Below are 20,289 nucleotides of genomic sequence, written 5' to 3' on the forward strand. Positions count from 1 at the left end.
TATCTGCTTTCACAGATGGGCAAGTGAAAGCAGATATTAGTCTAGTATATTAATGCCATGTACACAAGAGCACATTCCTTGCATTTTACTTCCATACACAAGGAATTACCACTGATACAGACAGATGCAGGACATACAACGATACATCCTTATCAGGAACAGGCTATGGGTTTGTGCACTTGCTTCCCTTCAAATGTGAATTTTGCTCACTGACCTTAAACCATAACTATATTTAAGGTGGCATAGCTATTAAAAATATGGTTAACACAAATCAGGCTTTGAGACCAGTTTAAAATGGAAACCTGGTCAGCATTAAGAAGTCTAGTGTCTGACTCAGATTCAGCACTGAAGCAGTCTTTGTTGCCCCATTTAAATCACTTTTATTCCACCCTCCAAAGTGCTCAAGGTGACATCACCTGTAGTGGTCAGCAGGAAAGTATACCTAGGAGTATTCAGCCTGTTATGCATGGTATAAAACTGAAAATAAGGAGTACTGTAATCACGCCTTTATTTTCACAACCACTCTGCGAGATAGGTTAGGCTATTGGATGAGCTACACTGGGAGGACAGGGGAATGCGGCTCAGGTAGTTTTACAGGACTTCTCAGCAGCTTTCAGTACATTGGCCATGGTATCCTTCTTGACCAGATGTCTGGGATGGGAACTGGGACATTGTAAGAGCAATGGAAACTGCCCTTTACAGATTCAGTCCACTGGTCCATCTAGTTCAGTATTGTCTACACTAACTGGTAGCGGCTTCCCAGGGTTTCAGACAGAGGTGCCTTATCTGGAGGTACCATGATTTTAACATAGGCTCTCCTGCATGCGAAGCAGATACTCTTCCACAGAGCTAAGGCCCCTTGATTGTGCTCTAGAGATTCTGTTCCTGCCTGGTACAATGATTCAGGGTGGTGGTGCTGGGAGCTACTGCTCTGCCCTGTTGAATTCGCACGAGAAGTTCTGAAGGACTCAGTTTTATCCCCCATGTTGTTTAACATCTACAAGAAGCCACTGAAAGAGATTATCTGAGGATTTGGGGCAGGATGTCATCAGTATGCCAATGACAGTCAGCTCTATTTTTCCTTTTCATCAAATTCAGCTGAGATGGCAGACACAATTAACATGTGCCTGAGGTCAGTAATAGACTGGATGAAGGTGAATACATGGATGCCAGTTGAGATGAAAACCAAGATGATGTTGATAGGTGGGTCATCTAGCTGAGGAAACTTGTTTTGGATAGGGCTGTACTCCTCCTATAGGATCATGTTTGCAGCTTGGAGTTGCTATTAAACACACCCTATACTCTAGATGCCCAAGCAATATCTGTGGCACAAAGCAACTTTCACTAGCCAAGACTAGTGTGTTGCTCCTCCTCCTGGACAAATAGCTTAGGTACGGTTATCTGGCAAGCAAGCAAGAGCCAGCATGGTGTAGTGGTTAGAGTGCTGGACTAGGACCAGGGAGACCCGGGTTCAAATCCCTATTCAGCCATCATACTTGCTGGGTGACTCTGGGCCAGTCACTCTCTCTCAGCCTAACCTACTTCACAGGGTTGTTGTGAAGAGAAACTTAAGTATGTAGTAGCTCTGGGCTCCTTGGAGGAAGAGCGGGATATTTTAAAAATGGGGTTTTAAAAATAAATAAATATCTATATCCTGATAACATCCATGTTAAGACTACTGGAAGGTGTTACTGCCTTTCAAGGTGACTTGGAAATTGCCATTCTTTCAAAATGTGGCAGCTATTTTTCTCTCCAATTAATTTTTAAGTGCAGAATATCACTGGGCTGCAAACACTGGTCAAAGCAGGGTGAGAGAACTGACTACAAGACATCTTCATTGGATCACATTCTGCCAGTCTGAAGATGAGCAAAAAACCAGTGAAGCTATTTCTAAGTGCCATTTAAAGCGCTGGTTTCAAACTTTAAAGCTCTTATACAGCTTGAAATCTGGTATCTAAAAGATTTTCTCCCAGGTGAACCTGCCCAAGTCACCATTCAAGACCCTTTTCTAGATGACCCCTGCCTTCAAAGATTTGGCAGGTAACTACTAGGGAAGGGCTTTGCAATGGTCTCCTTAGAGTTGCTCACCTGGCTCCCAATTTGATGAGCTTCAGACACCAGGCAAAGGCCCTTTTTATTTGCCAAGTTTATTAAAAAGCAGTTATTTAATTATGTTGCTGTTTTTAGGTTTATTTCATTATTTGAGCCTTTTGGTTTTATGGAAAAGTGAAACAGGAATATTTTAAGTACATTAAACAAACCACTATGACAGCACCTTTATATGCCCAGCAGGGGCAATTCACTAGAGAGCAGAATCACTGCAAATGCCTCTTCAAGGACCTCATTCACTGCACTCAAGTCTCATCAATCTCAGGCACTTGTGCCCTGGTAAAACAGAGGAAGGCAGCCCAAAGTTTAAGTCAAACACTACTACTAAATGTGAAGACCAGATTTGCATTTGGAAACCTGCTGCAAAGTAGTATTGGGAGATAGGGGTGTGCACGAACCAAAAATCACAGTTCAGCTTGAATTCAAATTGTGTTCAAGACAAACCATGTGCTGGCACACTGGTCAGCCAGTCCAGTCCATTTGACCAAACCGGTTTGGTGAGGATTCCCAAATGGGGGTGGGGGACCCTGGCTCCTGTGGAGTTACTCCATGGAGGTTTGGTAAAGGAGAGAGGAACACGCATGCTTTAGCTATGGGTTGTGCTGGGGAGGGAGGGCAGTGTGCTTGCCGGGTAAGCAGACCCTTTAAGTACCGTACCCCCTCTTGCCCCTGCCCCCCAGGCCACCTGTTTGGTGCCAAACCGGGCTTGGTTCAGTTCAATCGTGGACTGAACCGCCCTGATTCAGTCCACGATCGAACCTCTGAACCTGTCTGGTTTGAAGTGAACCGTTTTTGCACCGAACCATTCGTGCACACCCATGGGGGGCAAACAGTGGCCATGTGGAGATGTACTTAACCCTTTCCCCACCACTGATTTAGCTTAAACATTTGCTAACAGAGCCTTTTTGGACCATATGCAACTGCTGCCTCAGAAATCCCATCCTTCTTAGATTTGGAACATTCAATCGATGTACCTAAACCAGTAACTTTTCTTTATCAAAAATGTAGAGAGAGAGATAAGATTGATATTAATTACATAAGAGAACTCTGGAATAGGGAGCTCGAGTGTCCTGTTCTTTTAGATCAATGGTAAGTGGCCCTGAAAGCAGTAAAATATGTTTCTTTAGACCTCAGAATGAGATTGATACAGCAGAAGCTCCTGTTTCATATTTATTGGACACCACAAAGACTGTTTAGAAAAGGTTGGTTGCAGATTCCCAAATGCTGGCAATGCAGTTTAGAGGATGCAACACTCACACACATGGTTTGGGCTTGTCCAGCTGTTGCACTGTTTTGGCTGGAAGTTCATAAAAATGCTAATATGATGTTTGCAGTGATGTTTGGTTGTTAAAGATGTTCATGTCCTTTTGAGGTATGCCCCCAAAGTATGGAACTTATCTATATATCAAGAACAATGGATTCTTCAAGCATGAGGAATTGCCAAAAGGATTGTGAAACAACATTGGAAGGACAACTTTACTCCTGATAAACAGTTGTGGATTGAATTATATGGATTTTGGAGATTATTTTGTTAAAAAAAATACTTTGTTCCCTCCATTTCCTTCTCATTGTACCGAGATAAATATATTTTTAGTATGAAGATCAGGAGAGAGGGATAATATATATCTTTGTGTTTTTATTCTGTAAATTTGAATATATGAATTTCAGTTGTATTACTTATTCAAAATAAAGAAAAGATTTAAAAAACCCTTTCCCTACAAACTTTCCTCCTGCAACTTACTCTAAGCCACTTTCCCCAATGTAAGCTGGAGAACAAACATGTATCGCTTATCGGCCTTTTGGCTAAGATCAAGTTTGTAACAAACATGTATTTATTTATTTATTTTATTATTTATTTTTACATTTTATATCCTGCTCTTCCTCCAAGGAGCCCAGAGCAGTGTACTACATACTTAGGTTTCTCCTCACAACAACCCTGTGAAGTAGGTTAGGCTGAGAGAGAAATGGCTGGCCCAGAGTCACCCAGCTAGTATCATGGCTGAATGGGGATTTGAACTCGGGGCTGCCCCATCCTAGTCCAGCACTCTAGCCACTACACCATGCTGGCTCCAATTAGTGGAATTAATATACAGTGGAATTAGTATACAGTGGATATCAACTAATATCAACTATATTGTTACTTGGAATATCAACTAATTAGTGGAATTAGTATACAGTGGAATATCAACGTCAAGGCTACTAATGTATAATTCTTATACACACACACATACACACACACACAGCACAGTGACATTTTGAAGTAAAAAAATTTAGACTAAGAGAAAAATAGGAACATATGGATGAAACAGAGATAAAGCACACAGAAGGTTGATACAGAACAGATCACATTTCAACATGTCAAGGTTTTCTGCATTTAAGAAGATATATTCTCACTAAAGAACTAACAGCAGAGTTAAAACTTAAAATATAGCTTACCCATTGGCCAGTTATCATATACATGTTTTGCGATGTCTGCTGCCGAATCATTTGGCGAGAACAAGAACTCTTTTGTTTTTCCACTTACCAAGATGAGGCGCAAATTTATCTGCAAAAGAAAGGAACTAGTTAGGATGTTTTTATTAAGGAACAGTTAAAATCTTCATTATTTAGAACACTTGCCCAATGAGGTAAAGGTTTTTAAAAGTCACATTTGACAGTAATATTAAAAAATTAATCCAGAACTACTTGGACTAGACACAGACTGGCAATCAATATAATCTTACAGGATGGAATATAACATACCTTGGAAATTACTTTAATTAAATCTTTGGAAATTAAGACAACAGCTAGTTCTGCAGAACTATACATTAATCATGCCCAGTATTTTAGAAAATTAAATCTGAACAAAAATGTTGCCAAAATCTGGACAAAGATTGCTGTTGCTGGGTAAGGCTGCAGTTACTAAACTTGGGTATTATTCCCAAGCTATTTTTCTTTTCTGTTTCCGAGATATATATGTAAAAGGAGTACCCGGTATGCAGTGTGGTGATAGGGCACCTACAGCGATGTTCACTGTTGCCCATCCACTATTCTTCTTGCTGCTGCTCTCTCCTCTCCTTGTGCTGCCACTCTGAAGGTGCTGCCTCTGTTGACCTCTGTCTGATTATAACCTCCAAGGTCCAGTGTGAGCCAGAAGACTGTGTGAAAGCACACATGTTCTTCAACTTCCACACTGTCATTTCTTGCACAGCCTGGCACCTTTCTGGATGCTACAGCAGGTAAGAGATTTTCCCCTACTCCATCTCAGACATTTGACTTTGCTCTTGGAGTTCTCAGTTCCATCATCTTTGCCAATCATGTTTGTTTTTTGGTCCTGTGGCTCTTTGCCTAGGTTCAACTTGTCTGCAGCAGCCTTCAGGTTAGGTAGCAGAGTTTATTTTTAAACTTACAGGAGGACTGTACGCTTACAGGAGGACTGACTTGCAATCATGTGAGCAAATTTATTTTGCATGGAACCACAGACCAAAGGCTAACCAAATGCTTCTGGAAAGGTCCATACATGCAAGGCAAAAAGGCAACAGGCCCTCCCCCCGCCCCCGGTTGCTGCCCCCAAACAACTGGTGTGCCGTCGAGTCAGTGTCGACTCCTAGAGACCAGAGAGCTCTGTGGTTGTCTTTGGTAGAATACAGGGTTTTTTTTACCATTGCCTCCTCCCATGAAGTATGAGATGATGGAACATAGGAAATTGCCATATACTGAGTCAGACCATTGGTCTATCTAGCTCAGTTTTGTCTACACAGACTGGCAGCAGCTTCTCCAAGGCTGCAGGCAGGAATCTCTCTCAGCCCTATCTTGGAGAAGCCAGGGAGGGAACTTGGAATCTTCTGCTCTTCCCAGAGCGGCTTCATCCCCTGAGGGGAATATCTTGCAGTGCTCACACATCAAGGTCTCCCATTCAGATGCAACCAGGGCAGACCCTGCTTAGCTATGGGGACAAGTCATGCTTGCTACCACAAGACCAGCTCTTCTCTCCTTTCAGCATCTTCCTATATCGCTGCTGTCCAATATAGATGTTTCCCATAGTCTGGGAAACATACCAGTGGGGTACCGGCATTCCAGAAAACCATAATGACTAGTCACTAGTGATAGCACTCTCCACCTCCATGAATTTAGTGAATTCTCTTTTAAAGCCAGCTAAGCCAATTGTATGTTTTTCCTCTTTGGATTAACCTTTTGGCAAGGTAATTGTTACATTGTTTGTCAGGAAGATGTAGCTGATAGACAGAGATTTCTTACAATTACAAATGGTATTTAGGAGCTTTATTGCTTCTAAACATTCCACAGCCATCAAAATAAATCACACACAATTTGTGACTGTTTCCCTGGCAGTCATTGTGTTACTGGCTCCACGCCCTTAGGAATTTATTTTGTGGTGGTGCCCAGTGTTCCCTCTAACAGGGATTCCCAGATGTTGTTGACTACAACTCCCAGCATCTCCAGCTGCAATGGCCTTTGGGGATTATGGGAGTTGGCATCAACAGCATCTGGAAATCCCTGTTAGAGCCAACACTGGTGGTGCCCACCATCCCTTCTCAGAATTCCAAAATTCTGAGAAGGCTCCACAAAGTTAAGGACTACCAACTTAAGATAACGGATAGATGAAATAGTGCAATTGGTTCCAAGAGGTATGGAATGCTCTAAGGCTGATATGGAAGTGCCTTCTTTTATATTAATATTTCTTTTAGAGAATCATAGATTCATAGCTGGGAGATACTGTTTAAGATATTGGTATTTCAGAAATCCTGGCAGGACAGATTGGATCCAAGACACCATCGAATGCTACCTTATGATACCAAAAGTGCTAAATACAAGCTAGCAGTGAATAATTCAATAGCTCTCCACTTTTAAAATGTGAGATAATTTAAAATATTGATGCCCAAGCTTGCTCTGATTAGGTGCTATTACTTGTGTTTAATTATCTAACTTGTTTCAACCCCAACTCTCAACTGCATGATATCAATATGCATTAATATGAATTAGCCAAATGTATATCCAACAGAAAGTAACACAGTGTGAGCAGATAAACACATTCAGATGTATATCCAACGTATGCCTACTGTTCTTGATTGGAATAAAATATACATGAATGGATGCATGTGGATCCCCTTATCTGCATCAGAACATGAATTCACAACATTTAATTCCTTTTGACAATAATGAATTGTTCTATAGAGACCAGGGAGAGGGGGAGAATAGCTGTACCCTGTAATTATAGGCTGCAACCACCCCCATCCCCACCCCAATAATACACCAGGGAAAGGATGCAAAGTAATAATGTTTAGGACAGTAGAGTGATGGGAAAGGATACAATCTGAACAGTTGCCACTGCACTACCTTTTGAACAACTTTCTTTGTGGAACACCAGATCTTCTCTAAAGATAACCCCCTCCAATAGGTTTGATGCAATGCCTCATTGTATTATTGCCGATATCAGAGACGTTTTGATACTATTGCCGATATCAGAGACGTTTTTCATTGGAAGAGCTTGTTATAAAAATGCAGATATGGCTGACATCGCATCAGAAACAATTATTGTTCCAATATGATGCACAGTCCTAGTATTTTGAGGAAAGCACAAAATTCCATACATCTATGACTGGACATATAAGCAGTAAAATAAATGTCTTAAGAGATTATGCAAAACTGGTCAATTAAGACACCTTCCCATCCCAAACTAAAAATCTGCAATTTCACATAACCCAAATATATTAGAAAACATGATACAGAAAGGAAATGAAAGCACATCTGAGGCACTGGTCAGTTGTCAAGATAAAAAGGTTTAATATCAACTTATTTGTGTACTCTCCCCATCTCACTGGCTAAAACATTTTTATTTTAAGAAAGAAAATTGTATCTAGGAAACATGTTGAGAACTGCGGTAGCATATTTTGTAAAAATGCAGTTACAAACATTCTGCAGAGTAAGCAACAAAAGGACAAAATGCCATTAAAGGTTCCCCATGCTGCAAGGACTTAAAAAGGGGGCTTTGGAAATTAAACCTCCTGGGACAGTCACATATTGCAGTAAACATATTTCTTCAAAGGATTTTTAAAAGGAGAGTTTATTTTTAAACAATAAATGTGTCTATTATATAAATAACGTATTTAACCCTTTATTAGGAGCAGCTGCTTTTCTGCACCAGGATATCTGTTTAAACATGACAAGAATGTTGTATCATGATTCTGGACATATTTTAAAACTAAAATAAGAGCTCAGTTATTTATTCTACCTCCTAGTTACATATATTTCACCATGTTATCATTAGTTAACAGTTCTCAAGTAGACACACAAGCCTTTCAAACATTAGGGCAATTCCCAAAGTCTGCTATACTTTATGTATTTATTTATTAAGTCTGAAATACTTGACTAGAAGTTATTGGGAATCTCGAGGGTTTTTTAAATTACTGTTCATCTTATCTTGCAATTTGTTTGAAGTTCTCTCTGTGCATAAGTGTCAATAACTGGTTATTCATTGTATCAATTTTATTTTAATTATTTTTTTAAATCGTCTCTACCACTGAAGGCTGTTTTTCTGGAAGCTTCTGCACCAGAAGCACTCTTACATTTTAATTTCTCATACTAAGTGTTCAGTGTTTTCTTAAAGTCAAATTGTAGACTTTGCATTATAAGTGAGGTTTGCAAACAACCCCACAAAACTAATTTATTCTTCTGAATCCCCTCCTGTAATCTATGCAAATTATCAAACATCTAATAATTGACATACATAATCTCACTGGATACTAGGTGTACACCATGGGGAGGGGGGCAGTGTTCCCTCTAACAGGGATTCCCAGATGCTGTTGACTACAACTCTCATAATGCCCAAGCAAAAGCCATTGCAGCTGGGGATTCTGGGAGTTGTAATCAACAACATCTGGTAATCCCTGTTAGAAGAAACACTGGTGGCACTTCAAATAATGGTCAGAGAGAAGCAGATTTCCTATTGACCTGCCCCTTGAGAGGAATGAGATATGGAAAGCAAAGTGGTTGCAAGCAGTGTTCCCTATGGCCTTTTTCTTGGCCTGCAGGGCAGCTCTTTCCATTTCTTTCTCTCTCTCTCCCCCCAAACCTACCCATCCTCTTTCCATCTCTTTCTTTCTCTCCCCCTCAAGCCTGCCCCACCCCCTTTTCCTATCTCTCTCCCTCTCAAGCCAAGCCTGCCCCACTCTCTCTCTCTCTCTCTCTCTCTCTCTCTCTCTCTCTCAAACCAAGCCTGCCCCATCCTTTCCCTCTTTCTTTTCCCATCTCCCTTCTCTTTCTCTCTCATAAAAGCCTGTATTGATTGATGTTAAATGTTACTTTAATAATCAGCACCCTAAAAATTGACCTCAGCCCCCATGAGCCAAGTAACAGCTGGTTTCAGTCCAGCAGATCATTCTGAGTTGTGCACCCCTGCTCTAAGGTGTGCACATATGCACACACTCACAAGTTTTTTGATGTCTACACAGTTAATTTTAGATCCCGCTCAGGTTGAATCAGGAGGGCCCTACTCTGAACACATGTGTGCACACACTGCCTTGATAATACTGCCCAAAACAAAACTCATTCTGCACACAGATGAAAAAAATTAGAGATCACTAGTTGTAAGAGGATGACTCTCCTTTTTCCCACAGTTGCAGGTTCATACTCATTTTAAGTATTTTCTGTTCTAAAAAAAGAATACACTAGTCACCAAAGGTCCTCTACACTTGCTGTTTTTTCCACTGGGTGTAATTGCTGCGATGTCCCGAAGAGCAGTTAACATTTCTTTAGTAGGTTCTTTAGTTTTTATATTTCTCACTTTTTAGCTTTTAAAATAACTTTTAATGAAACTTTTTATTTAAAAAATGTAATTTTAATTTTGGTTTTCTCCTGGTCTTTTAACTTGTTTAACTTAATTTGTTTAACACAATTAGTCTTATTTTACATTGTATCTATTTTATTAATAGATACAATTAAATTTATACAATTAATACAACTAATTAATAGAGAGCCAGCCAGCGTGGTGTAGTGGTTAGAGAGCTGGACTAGGACTGGGGAGACACGAGTTCAAATCCCTATTCAGCCAAATACTTGCTGGGTGACTCTGGGCCAGTCATTTCTCTCTCAGCCTAACCTACTTCACAGGGTTGTTGTGAAGTACACCACTTTGGGCTCCTTGGAGGAAGAGTGGGATATAAAATGTAAAATAAATAAATAAAATAATTTTGTGAGCCTCCCTGAGCAGTAGTGTGCTGGAGGGGCAGGGTATAAATATTTAAAATAAATAAATTTCTGGCCCATTCCAATTCTATGGTTCTTGTGCAACAGCAGCCAGTTTTAATTTTAAAGTTATGCTATAAATCTGAGATGCAATTTGCAATGCATATACAATCCAAGTCAAGTATGCTGTATATATCTGCACCATACATTAAAGGGAGGAAACAAAAAACGAGCTGTCAAGTACTTTTGATTGCACTCCCTGGCTTAAAAACACAACAATGAGTCTTGATTTTCATAGTAGCTACAAAGAGAAGAAGTGGTAGTGCTATACTGTCAGCAAGTAGATTCAAGGTATTTGCTCTGAGTTACAAAAAGGTCAGTGCCTTTGTAGGACATTAAATGGAATGCTCGTAGAGAGCCACCAGTCTCCATGTCATTCTATTCGGACTAGTTATACTAGTATTAATTAAATTCACTGTAATTATTTCAGGCAAACAACGGCCAAAAGCATGTTCACTATCCCCACAGTAACAGTTTCTTAGGTATAATGAGATATACACGTGCAAAGGAAAGCTCTTCAGGGAACTGAAAGATGAAGCACCTCCCCACTTTGCACAACAGATTATGCTGCCAAAATGAAGAATATGGGGGTGGGGAGAAGAGAAGTTTTCTATATGTAACATTGCACGGAGTTTTAGAAAACAGAAAGCACACTCCCGCCCCACTCCACCTGGTTCAAGAGTTTGCTCTGCTAGAAAACTGGTTAAGTCATGAACGTTTAGGGGCTGCAATAAAAATTGCACTTCACATATAGAAGATGGTCCAGTTAACTCCACAAAGTGTGAAGTAACCGTCTGCATTCAGAAGGGAAAACAACGTTTTCTAAGTTAGAATGTTGTACTAAGAGACCCTGAAGCCACCTAATGGCTCAGCAGGGAAATGGCTTGACTACCAAGCCAGAGGTTGCCGGTTTGAATCCCTGCTGGTAAGACAGTATAAGGGCGATCATCTCATACTGCAGGGGAGGAGGCAATGGTAAACCCCTCCTGTATTCTACCAAAGACAACCACAGGGCTCTGTGGCCACCAGGAGTCGACACCAATTCCATGGCACACTTTACCTTTAACTAAGAGACCCAGGTTCAGATCCCCACTCAACCATAAAACACGCTGACACCCCTTGGGCTAGTCACTCTCTCTTAGCCTAACCTACCTTCCTGAGTTCCTTGGGGAAAGTGCAATTATTTTTTAAAAGGAGTTCATAATATAATTTCTAGCAAGGTTTTAGTGTAGTGGGATAAATCCAATAGGGCTTACAGTCTTCTACCCCTGAAAAAGGAAATATCTGCATTTGTGTTGACTGTTACTGTCAATGTAAGTGGAATCTGTGTGTCTCAGTCATTTGAATATATGATGCTGTCTCATACAGAATCAGGCCATTGGCTCATTTAGTTCACAACTATCTACACCAGCAGGCCTGCTCAATTTAGGCCCCTCAGCTGTTTCTGGACTACAACTCCCATTATCCCCAGCCACAGTGGCCAATAGCTAGGGATTATGGGAGTTGTAGGCCAACATCTGCAGGAGGGCCGAATTTGAGCAGCTCTGGTCTACACTCACCAGCAGTAACTCTCCAGGGTTTCAGAGAGGGGACTTTCATAGCCATGCCTTGAGAGGACAGGGGCCTTCTGTATGTGAAGCATGTATTCTTCTACAGAGTTGCAGTCTATTTACACGCCTATTTCATAGTATGTAACACCACAAATTAACACTATGCTATGGAACACTTCAGCTAGCTACCTAATGGCGCAGCCGGGAAATGCTTGACTGACAAGCAGAAGGCTGCCGGTTCGAATCCCCGCTGGTACTATCGGACTGAAAGGCATAATCTCATACTGTACGGGAGGAGGCAATGGTAAACCCCTCCTGGATTCTACCAAAAGAAAACCACAGGGCTATGTAGGAGCCAGGAGTCAAAATCGACTTAATGGCACACTTTACCTTACCATGGGCCACTTTATGACTTTTCTGCTTCTCACCTTATTTGTTTGTTTGTTTATTTAACACATTTTTATACCACCCAAAACGCAAGTTCACCATCCTCTCTAATAAAACGCTTGGTGTCCGTCCGTGGACGGACACCAAGCGTGTGTCCGTGCCTCCCTGGCCTGATCTGCGCATGCACGGAGCGCATGCGCAGGACCGCCGAGGCAGAACGGAGACAGACAAAAGCCAGCCATGTTTTTGACTCTGTCCGGCGGCGGCGGGACCAGATCACCCGCAGGCAGCGAGGACAGATGCGGCTTTGGCAGCCACTTCAAGACAAAGGCGGCGGCGGGACCCAAACACCCGTTGGCGGCATTCCCAAAATGAACAGCGGAGCAGCCAAGCAGCCGCCACAAAGCCAGAGAAGAGACGGCAGGGGGAAATGGCCGAGGCGGCGGCAGAGCCACCGCCTCAGCAAGAGGAGCCGCAGACCGGCCGGGGAGACGGAGGCCGGGACTGGGGGCCGAGCGGAGACCGTAAAAAGCACTTTTAAAAAAACAACAACCGCTGCCGCCATTGCCGCCAAACTCCCACCCTCCCTCCCAACTTCCAAACCCACCTTACCCCAGCCCGTGACAGTTGGGCGAGAAAACTCCATAACTAAAGAGGAAGAGAGGAGCTCGCAAACAGAGCTCCTCTCTGAGCAAAGGCTCTGCCCGAACTGACACTATGGACGCGAAGGACCCAATAGGCGTCCTTCGCGCCCAAAGCACCAGTTCAGGAAGAGGCTTTGCAGAGACAGGAGCTCTGCTTGCGAGCTCCTCTCTCCCTCTTCAATTAAGGACTTTTCTTCGCCCAACTGACACGGGCCGGGGTAAGGTGATCTCGGAAGTTGGGAAGGAGGGTGGGAGTTCGGCAACAACGGCGGCGGAAGCTTTTTCTTTTTAAGATTCCTATGGCCTCCACTCAGCTCCCGGTCAGCCGCAGGAAAGCAGAAGCAGCGGGGCCACCAAAGCGCATAGAGACACAGGGACAAGGGAGAGGGGAGGAAAAACCTCGGAGGACAACAAAGACAAAGAGCAAGTGAGAAACAAACAGAGAGAGAGACACAGACAGAGAGATTAAAAAAAAAAAAACCACACACACACACAAAGGGGTGGGGGGAAGGCTAGCACCCGTTATTATAACGGGCTTAAAAATACTAGTAGCCTTATCATTAGCATAAGAAAATACAAGTTGTCCATAAATACGGCTTAAACACTTTCCTCACCAAAAGGGTATAAACAAGTACTAAAGTATGAAGCAGCCCACAACAAATGTCTTATGCTTTATGAAGATCAGAACCACAGACCACTGTGCTATTATTCATTTTTTTGTTGTTGTTGCTTGAAATTCCCAAGACCATAAACAATATTTTCATGAGATAACTCTGGGGCTTTAAAAGTGTATCTTATAGTACAACTGTGGTAAGCTGGGAAACAGCAGGTAGCTAATGAAGCTAGTGGGAATACTCTTGAAGGGAAATGACCAACAATAAGGCACAAAAGGTTCAATTATCACTTATTGAGGTGTATTGAGGTGGTGGTGGTGGGGAGGGTAAGTCTCATTTAATCTATATAGCAAGTTCTCTAAAGAAAGAAAGAAAGAAAGAAAGAAAGAAAGAAAGAAAGAAAGAAGAAGGAAGGAAGGAAGGAAGACAAAGCTGGTTAGTGGACTATACTTAATAATTTGCATATTTTCTCCTTTTTCTGTTCCTGTCTTTTTCCACCCCACATACAAATTCTAATTGTGAGTTATGATCCCTTGAACAGCAAGGGTTCACCACACCGCCACAGTACTAGTATTGGCATAACTATGCTGAAAGTGTCACATAACATGGTGAGGGTTTTGGGAGAGTAACCTCCAATTCTCTCAAAATTACTTTTTGGAATATGCATTCACAAGTTGACCAATTGGCATATTTGGAGTTGATCAGAAAGTAATGTTTTCTTGAACCATTCAGAGTGGTAAAACTATCATTGCTATCATCAGATTCTTTATTTTCAAGCATTCTGGAAACCTAGTACACACATACTGGTTTACTAGCTTCTTACTGGTCAAGAGTATGAATATTTTCTTATATATTATCTATTTTAACCAGTTAGCTTTATTAGAGGCACACTGAAAAATAGATAGGGAACATGTAACAGAGCCACAGAAACCAAGTTTACTAGAAACACCACATCATATACAGAAGAGATTTAAACATTGTTTATAGTTAATCCTAGCTTAGATTAGGATTAACTACAGGAAGATCTGTTACTGGATCTACCTGGTTTTGACAAGCTGAAAATGCAGTTGGGGAAACTGGATCAGAACTGCTGCACTGGAGGTAACTCTTTGCCCTCACAACATTTTCCCAGTTGAAACAACGTGTGTGTGCGCGCACACTCACTCTCTCATTCCTATTTGCCCCATGAGGCAATGTTCCCTGAGGACCGATACAAGATCAAACCATGGTTGTAATTCTAGTTTGGAGGACAAGTGCAATACTATGCTTTAATGTTTCTGATGCAACATCAAACTATCATTAGCATCAACCAGAAAGCCATGAAGAGAAACTGTGAGGAGGAGGAGGGAGTGTGCAAGGTAAACTCATGCAATGCCACATGTGAACCAAGCCTATATGTTGTCAGCTCCTTTACCTTCTTCATAAATAGTTTTAGTCTTGCAACATTAAAGCCATTGTGTGTATTATATTTGCCAATTCTGGCCTAAAGAAAGTCTCAATTGGAGGAAAAAGCAAGTTACTAGGAATTATCCATTAGTTAGAATATGATGAAAATATATCCCAGCTAAACACATTTATTTCTATACCACCTGATATGTACATCTCTAGGCAGTGCTCTACACTGTTGAGCTCAAACAGAAAAATATTCCAAAATATGCTATCATATTTTTAGTAAAAGAGGAGAAAAGGGCAAGCTGACGCTCCAATAGAGAATGTATTTTAAAGCCTACTTTCCAGTAGGCTGATGAGATCACCCAGCATTCCATGTGTGTCCATCCGTGTGTCCGTACCCCCTGATCAAATTCGCAATGCCTGGACCAATATGAACCAAATTGGGTACAGTTGTGTAGGCACACATAGGGACACCTCAATGGTGTAGTTTATGAAGCCACCCACCCCGAAACAAGATGAATGTTTAATGTTTGAGGTGCAAGTGGACTAACTTGTTAATTGACTAACCTATTTGGACCAAATTTAGTCCAGTTGTAAGGACAGTGAAAGGAAAGTAGGCAGATTAGTTCTTACTAGAACTTTTTTTCATAGTGAATGCTTCAGATTGCTAGTGTGCTTTTTCAAAGGTTGTGTGTCTAGAACCTCACAAGCTGTCTGAAAGAGAGAGTAACCTGAATGACACTAGCTACAGACTGAAAGTAACAAGAAAAAAGTGGAGGAACTGGCCAATAAGACATTTAAGTCACAGAAGAAGAAGAGACAAGAAAGGTCTATAAAATCAAGCATAGTGTGGAGAAAGTGGATAGAGAGAAATTTTTCTTTCTTTCCCATAACACTAGAACCAGGGGTCATCCCATGAAATTGATTGCCAGGAAATCTAGGACCAACAAACGTAAGTACTTTTTCATACAACGCATAATCAATTTGTGGAATTCTCTGCCATGAGATGTGGTGACAGCCAACAACCTGCATGGCTTTAAGAGGGGTTTGGATAACTTCATGGAGGAGAAGTCTATCATCGGCTACTAGTCAGAGGGCTACAGGCCACCTCCAGCCTCAGAGGCAGGAAGCCTCTGAGTGCCAGTTGTGGGGGACTAACAGCAGGAGAGAGGGCATGCCCTCAACTCCTGCCTGTGGCTTCCGGCTGCATCTGTTGGGCAACTGTGCGAAACGGGATGCTGGACTAGATGGGCCTTGGGCCTGATCCAGCAGGGCTGTTCTTATGTTCTTAAGAAGTTTGCATAAGATTAAAAGGATATTTTGCATCCCGAATTGATGTGTATTGAAAATGTCTGTGCTGGTTTACTCTAGCACAAATAAGTAACCCAGACATGAATTAAACTACATAAAACCAAGAGGCCCCTTCTCTGAATTAGTTTGTCAGTTAAATTTAGCTCTTAGTAAACATTCAGGCATATGCAGCCAAGAGGATCAAGGGTACTGATGCTGCCCATTTCCCTGGACCAAAACTCTATATTAACAAACTTTGACATGAACAGCTGTGCAAACACAAACTTCAGCTATCTCTGGCTGCTGGTTCAAATTCCCGCTGGTATGTTTCCAAGACTATGGGAAACACCTATATCAGGCAGCAGCGATATAGGAAGATGCTGAAAGGCATCATCTCATACTGCGTGGGAGATGGCAATGGTAAAGGCTTCCTGTATTCTACCAAAGAAGACCACATGGCTCTGTGGTCACCAGGAGTCGACACAAACTTGACAGCACAACTTTACCTTTACTCCTTTTCTGTTGTGCAGAAGCATTAACAACTAGGAAGAGGAAGCTCAATTTCACTCCTGCAGCAAAGAAGTGTCTTAAGCAGCAGTCTAGGTCTGATTACTACTAAGGCTGGCCATGCTCTCTCATTTTAACAACTCTTATGTCAAGTTTTCCCATTAATTTTCTAAACATCTGAAGCATTTCAAAGAAAATATCCTTCAGACATTTTTGTAAATTTTTTGCCTCCAAATCAGCCACATATAGATAGACCTTTAAAGAAAAATCCATTTGAGCTGTGGATAATTTTACATTGCAAACATACTCAATTTAAATGTCTAAATATACATTTTTAAAACCAGGTGCAGTTTTTTTTCATAAAAAGCTCAATATCTGCACAACTGAATAGTTGGTGCACATCTGTTCTGAGTCACTTAGGATGTAACTTTTTTTTAAAAAAATTAAGAACTGCTAGTAACCCAACAGATCTTGCAAAACAGCTTTTAAAAAAATACTATTTGACTCTTAATTGAAGCATAATTAATCCATTGAATTCTCTGCCACAGGATGTGGTGATGGCCACTAGCTTGGATGGCTTTAAAAGGAGCTTGGACAGATTCATGGAGGGCAGGTCCATTAAAGGCTACAGGCCACCTCCAGCCTCAGAGGCAAGATGACTCTAAATACCAGATGCAGGGGAACAGCAGGAGAGAGGGTATGTCTTCAGCCCTTGCCTATGGGCCTTTCAGAGGCACTCATGGGCCACTGGGTGAAACAGGAGGCCTTGGGCCTGATCCAGCTGGGCTGTTCTTAATATGAAGGGGGTGGGGCTCTAGCTTTGAGGTAGAGAACATGCTCTCCAGCACACCCCTCCACCAGCCTTTTCACCTGCAGTACCTTAACTTTGGAAAACTCTCTACAGAAAGGTTTGCTCAGCACCTGGCTTCTTTGCAGCACTTTTATTTGTCCAGGTCTTTTAGATGCTGAATTTTATGTATTGTTTTACCTGGCTCATGTTTTCTGCTGCTACTATTCTTTTCATTTTTAATACTACCTTAGCTACCCTGGAGGTTTTTACCTGATGAGCAGGATATACATTTCAAGTAAAACGTTCCAGATTAAACTCCCTGAATTTCTACTTCAAAAGATCTAGATATGGGGCAGAAGAGACCTCTATCTGATTCTTTGGAGAGGATTCTAGTAAGAATTGACAAATCTGGGTTAGAGGGACCAATGGTCTGACTTAGTAAAAGGCAGCTTCAACATTTCCACTAAATTGACTTTATTAGAAGTGCAGCAAAGTTTTATGGAATAATGATGTGCTCTTGAAGCTCAGACTTGTAATGTTTATAAGAAATCTACTATTTGCTTGAAGAGGATAACACTCAAGCTTAACTCCATCTAATGGAGCTATTTGTTCCATTTTTTTAGAACACTGAGCTAATTGTTCCATTTTTTAAACCAGTGCTAGCTACTGGGTAAGGCAGCTACAGACCCCCAGATGTAAAACTTTAATGACAGATCTCCCAAACTCTGCCTGTCCCCACTCCAGCTGGAGTATATCTTCTCCAGCATTTCCTACCTGCAGTCAAATTTGCAGCTCCCAAGTTTTATCAAATAAATAGTCCAGGTTTTCCAGCTGTTCACCACCTGGAATAAATCAGCTGCAGCATTCTGTAGACACTATGGTATTGAAGAAATTTGATGCTGCTGGCACTATCATGACATAGCTCAAAATGAAAGAACACAGCTGCTGCAAAAGCCTACACTAAGACCAAGATGGCCTAGAATAGTGCTATGCTGTTCAACTTCCCCAAATGCTAACTTTTAAAAGAGACTCTCAGAATTTGATTAGCAATACAGTGGATACTATATCCCCAAAGACCCCTTTGCAGAAAGCTAATTTCAGATTTAGAGAAGATAATATACAATGAAGACTAAAACTGCACTATTAACAATCACTACAGCTTCTTCCACAGCTAAACCTATGAAAGTTTCCAATATCTGCCTCAGCAGTAACATGCACAGTTTAATTAGTTCTTGATGCATGTGCTCAATCAGTCAAGAGTCTTCACCTTTCTCCCTAAGTGCGTCAGTAAAATCACACAGGGGCTATTTACACTGCAGCGGAAGAGAGTATTATGATGATTATCTACTGCAATCTCTTTCAAGACCACAACAGTTTCAGTGTAATGCAAGAGACATATTAGCATCATCATATAAAATACTCACTGTAATTGAAGCTAAGTCCCAGTCCACCCCCACCCCATAGAAATAATATATCGCCAAGTTTGGCTAACAGGTGGCGGGGTTGGATTAAAAGGCAAAACAGGACAATATCTTTACTGGAACTAAAAAGTCACAGAATAGTAAGCAGCAAACTTCTGAGTTCTCCAGGCTGGATGTAACAGTTTAGCTGGTCCTAATGAAGATGATATCCCACTTTGGCTTTTAGATCAGAAAAGAATATATTTCTAAATCCAATCCCCCTATTGTAGAAATCCCTATGCTTTTAAAGGGATTTTATAGGGGAATTTTATAGAACTTTGGGATATTAGGCAATTATTAAAAAGAGATACCCAAAATAAAGTAAGCATTAAGTAAAACAGAACAACTACTCGAAGGTAAAACAGAATAACTATTCTTGGAGCAGAATGTCATTATAGCAACTAATCTTGTCCCTTAGTAGAATTAAGTTCAAAACAATTCTGTCTCTTTGGAGAAAGCAAAGGTTATCAGAAAGCCTACAAACAAATAGACAATGAAATATGCCAGTAATTTAAATGATGGTGTAATGGTAATGAAATACACATTCTATATGGATGTATTTTTTTTTTAATTAAAAGGCAAATTGAACCAAATGATCTACACAAAAGCTCAGATTCTCTCCTAAGTATTTCATAACTGAGTTATCAACACAGAGCAGCGATCTTCCCCTATTATTCAAGTGGGAACCACTTTGACCAAAAAACAAAAAATAAAAAAATGCTTCAATGTGAGAACCTCATACTGGAAATATTGCTATAGCTTCTTTATGGGAAACAGAGTCTTCTTGAGCCCCAGAACCATCTAGGAAGATGCATACAGAGCACTGGGAAGTGTAGTTCTCCTAAATGTAGAGCCCCATAGAGCTCTATGGGGAAAATCCCGGAAAAGACTACACTTTCCAGTACTCTGTGCACACCATCCAAGATGGTTCTGGGGCTCAAGAGGACTCTGCTTCCTTAAAACAAAACAAACAAAAAAACCCCACCAGCGCTAGGGAAAGTGCAGCACTGCACAGTGGAAACGGTTGCCTCCATGTAGGGCTAGGAAGGCTGTGCAGAATATTCTGCTTAGTCAAAAAGCTGCATTTACTACTACTACAAATATTTATATACCGCTCTTCAACCAAAATTCTCAAAGCGGTTTACATAGAAAAATATATAAATAAGATGGTCCCTTGTCCCCAAAGGGCTCACAATCTAAAAAGAAACACAAGGTAGACACCAGCAACAGCCACTAGAGGGATGCGGTGCTGGTGTTGGATAGGGCCAGTTCTCCTCCTGCTAAATATAAGATAATCACCAATTT

General features: G+C 41.2%; 1 protein-coding gene across 2 annotated transcripts in view; it reads right to left on the reverse strand.

The window, feature by feature from the left end:
* UBL3 (ubiquitin like 3) overlaps nt 1-20,289 on the reverse strand; it is a 64,988-nt gene that overhangs the window by 14,879 nt on the left and 29,820 nt on the right. For both annotated transcript variants that reach the window (XM_053310444.1, XM_053310443.1), the window contains exon 2: nt 4,546-4,654. In XM_053310444.1, the coding sequence (XP_053166419.1) occupies nt 4,546-4,654 (109 nt within the window). The remainder of the gene's footprint in view (nt 1-4,545; nt 4,655-20,289) is intronic.

The sequence above is a fragment of the Hemicordylus capensis genome, chromosome 3 (assembly GCF_027244095.1).
Source record: "Hemicordylus capensis ecotype Gifberg chromosome 3, rHemCap1.1.pri, whole genome shotgun sequence".
NCBI classification, from domain to species: domain Eukaryota; kingdom Metazoa; phylum Chordata; class Lepidosauria; order Squamata; family Cordylidae; genus Hemicordylus; species Hemicordylus capensis.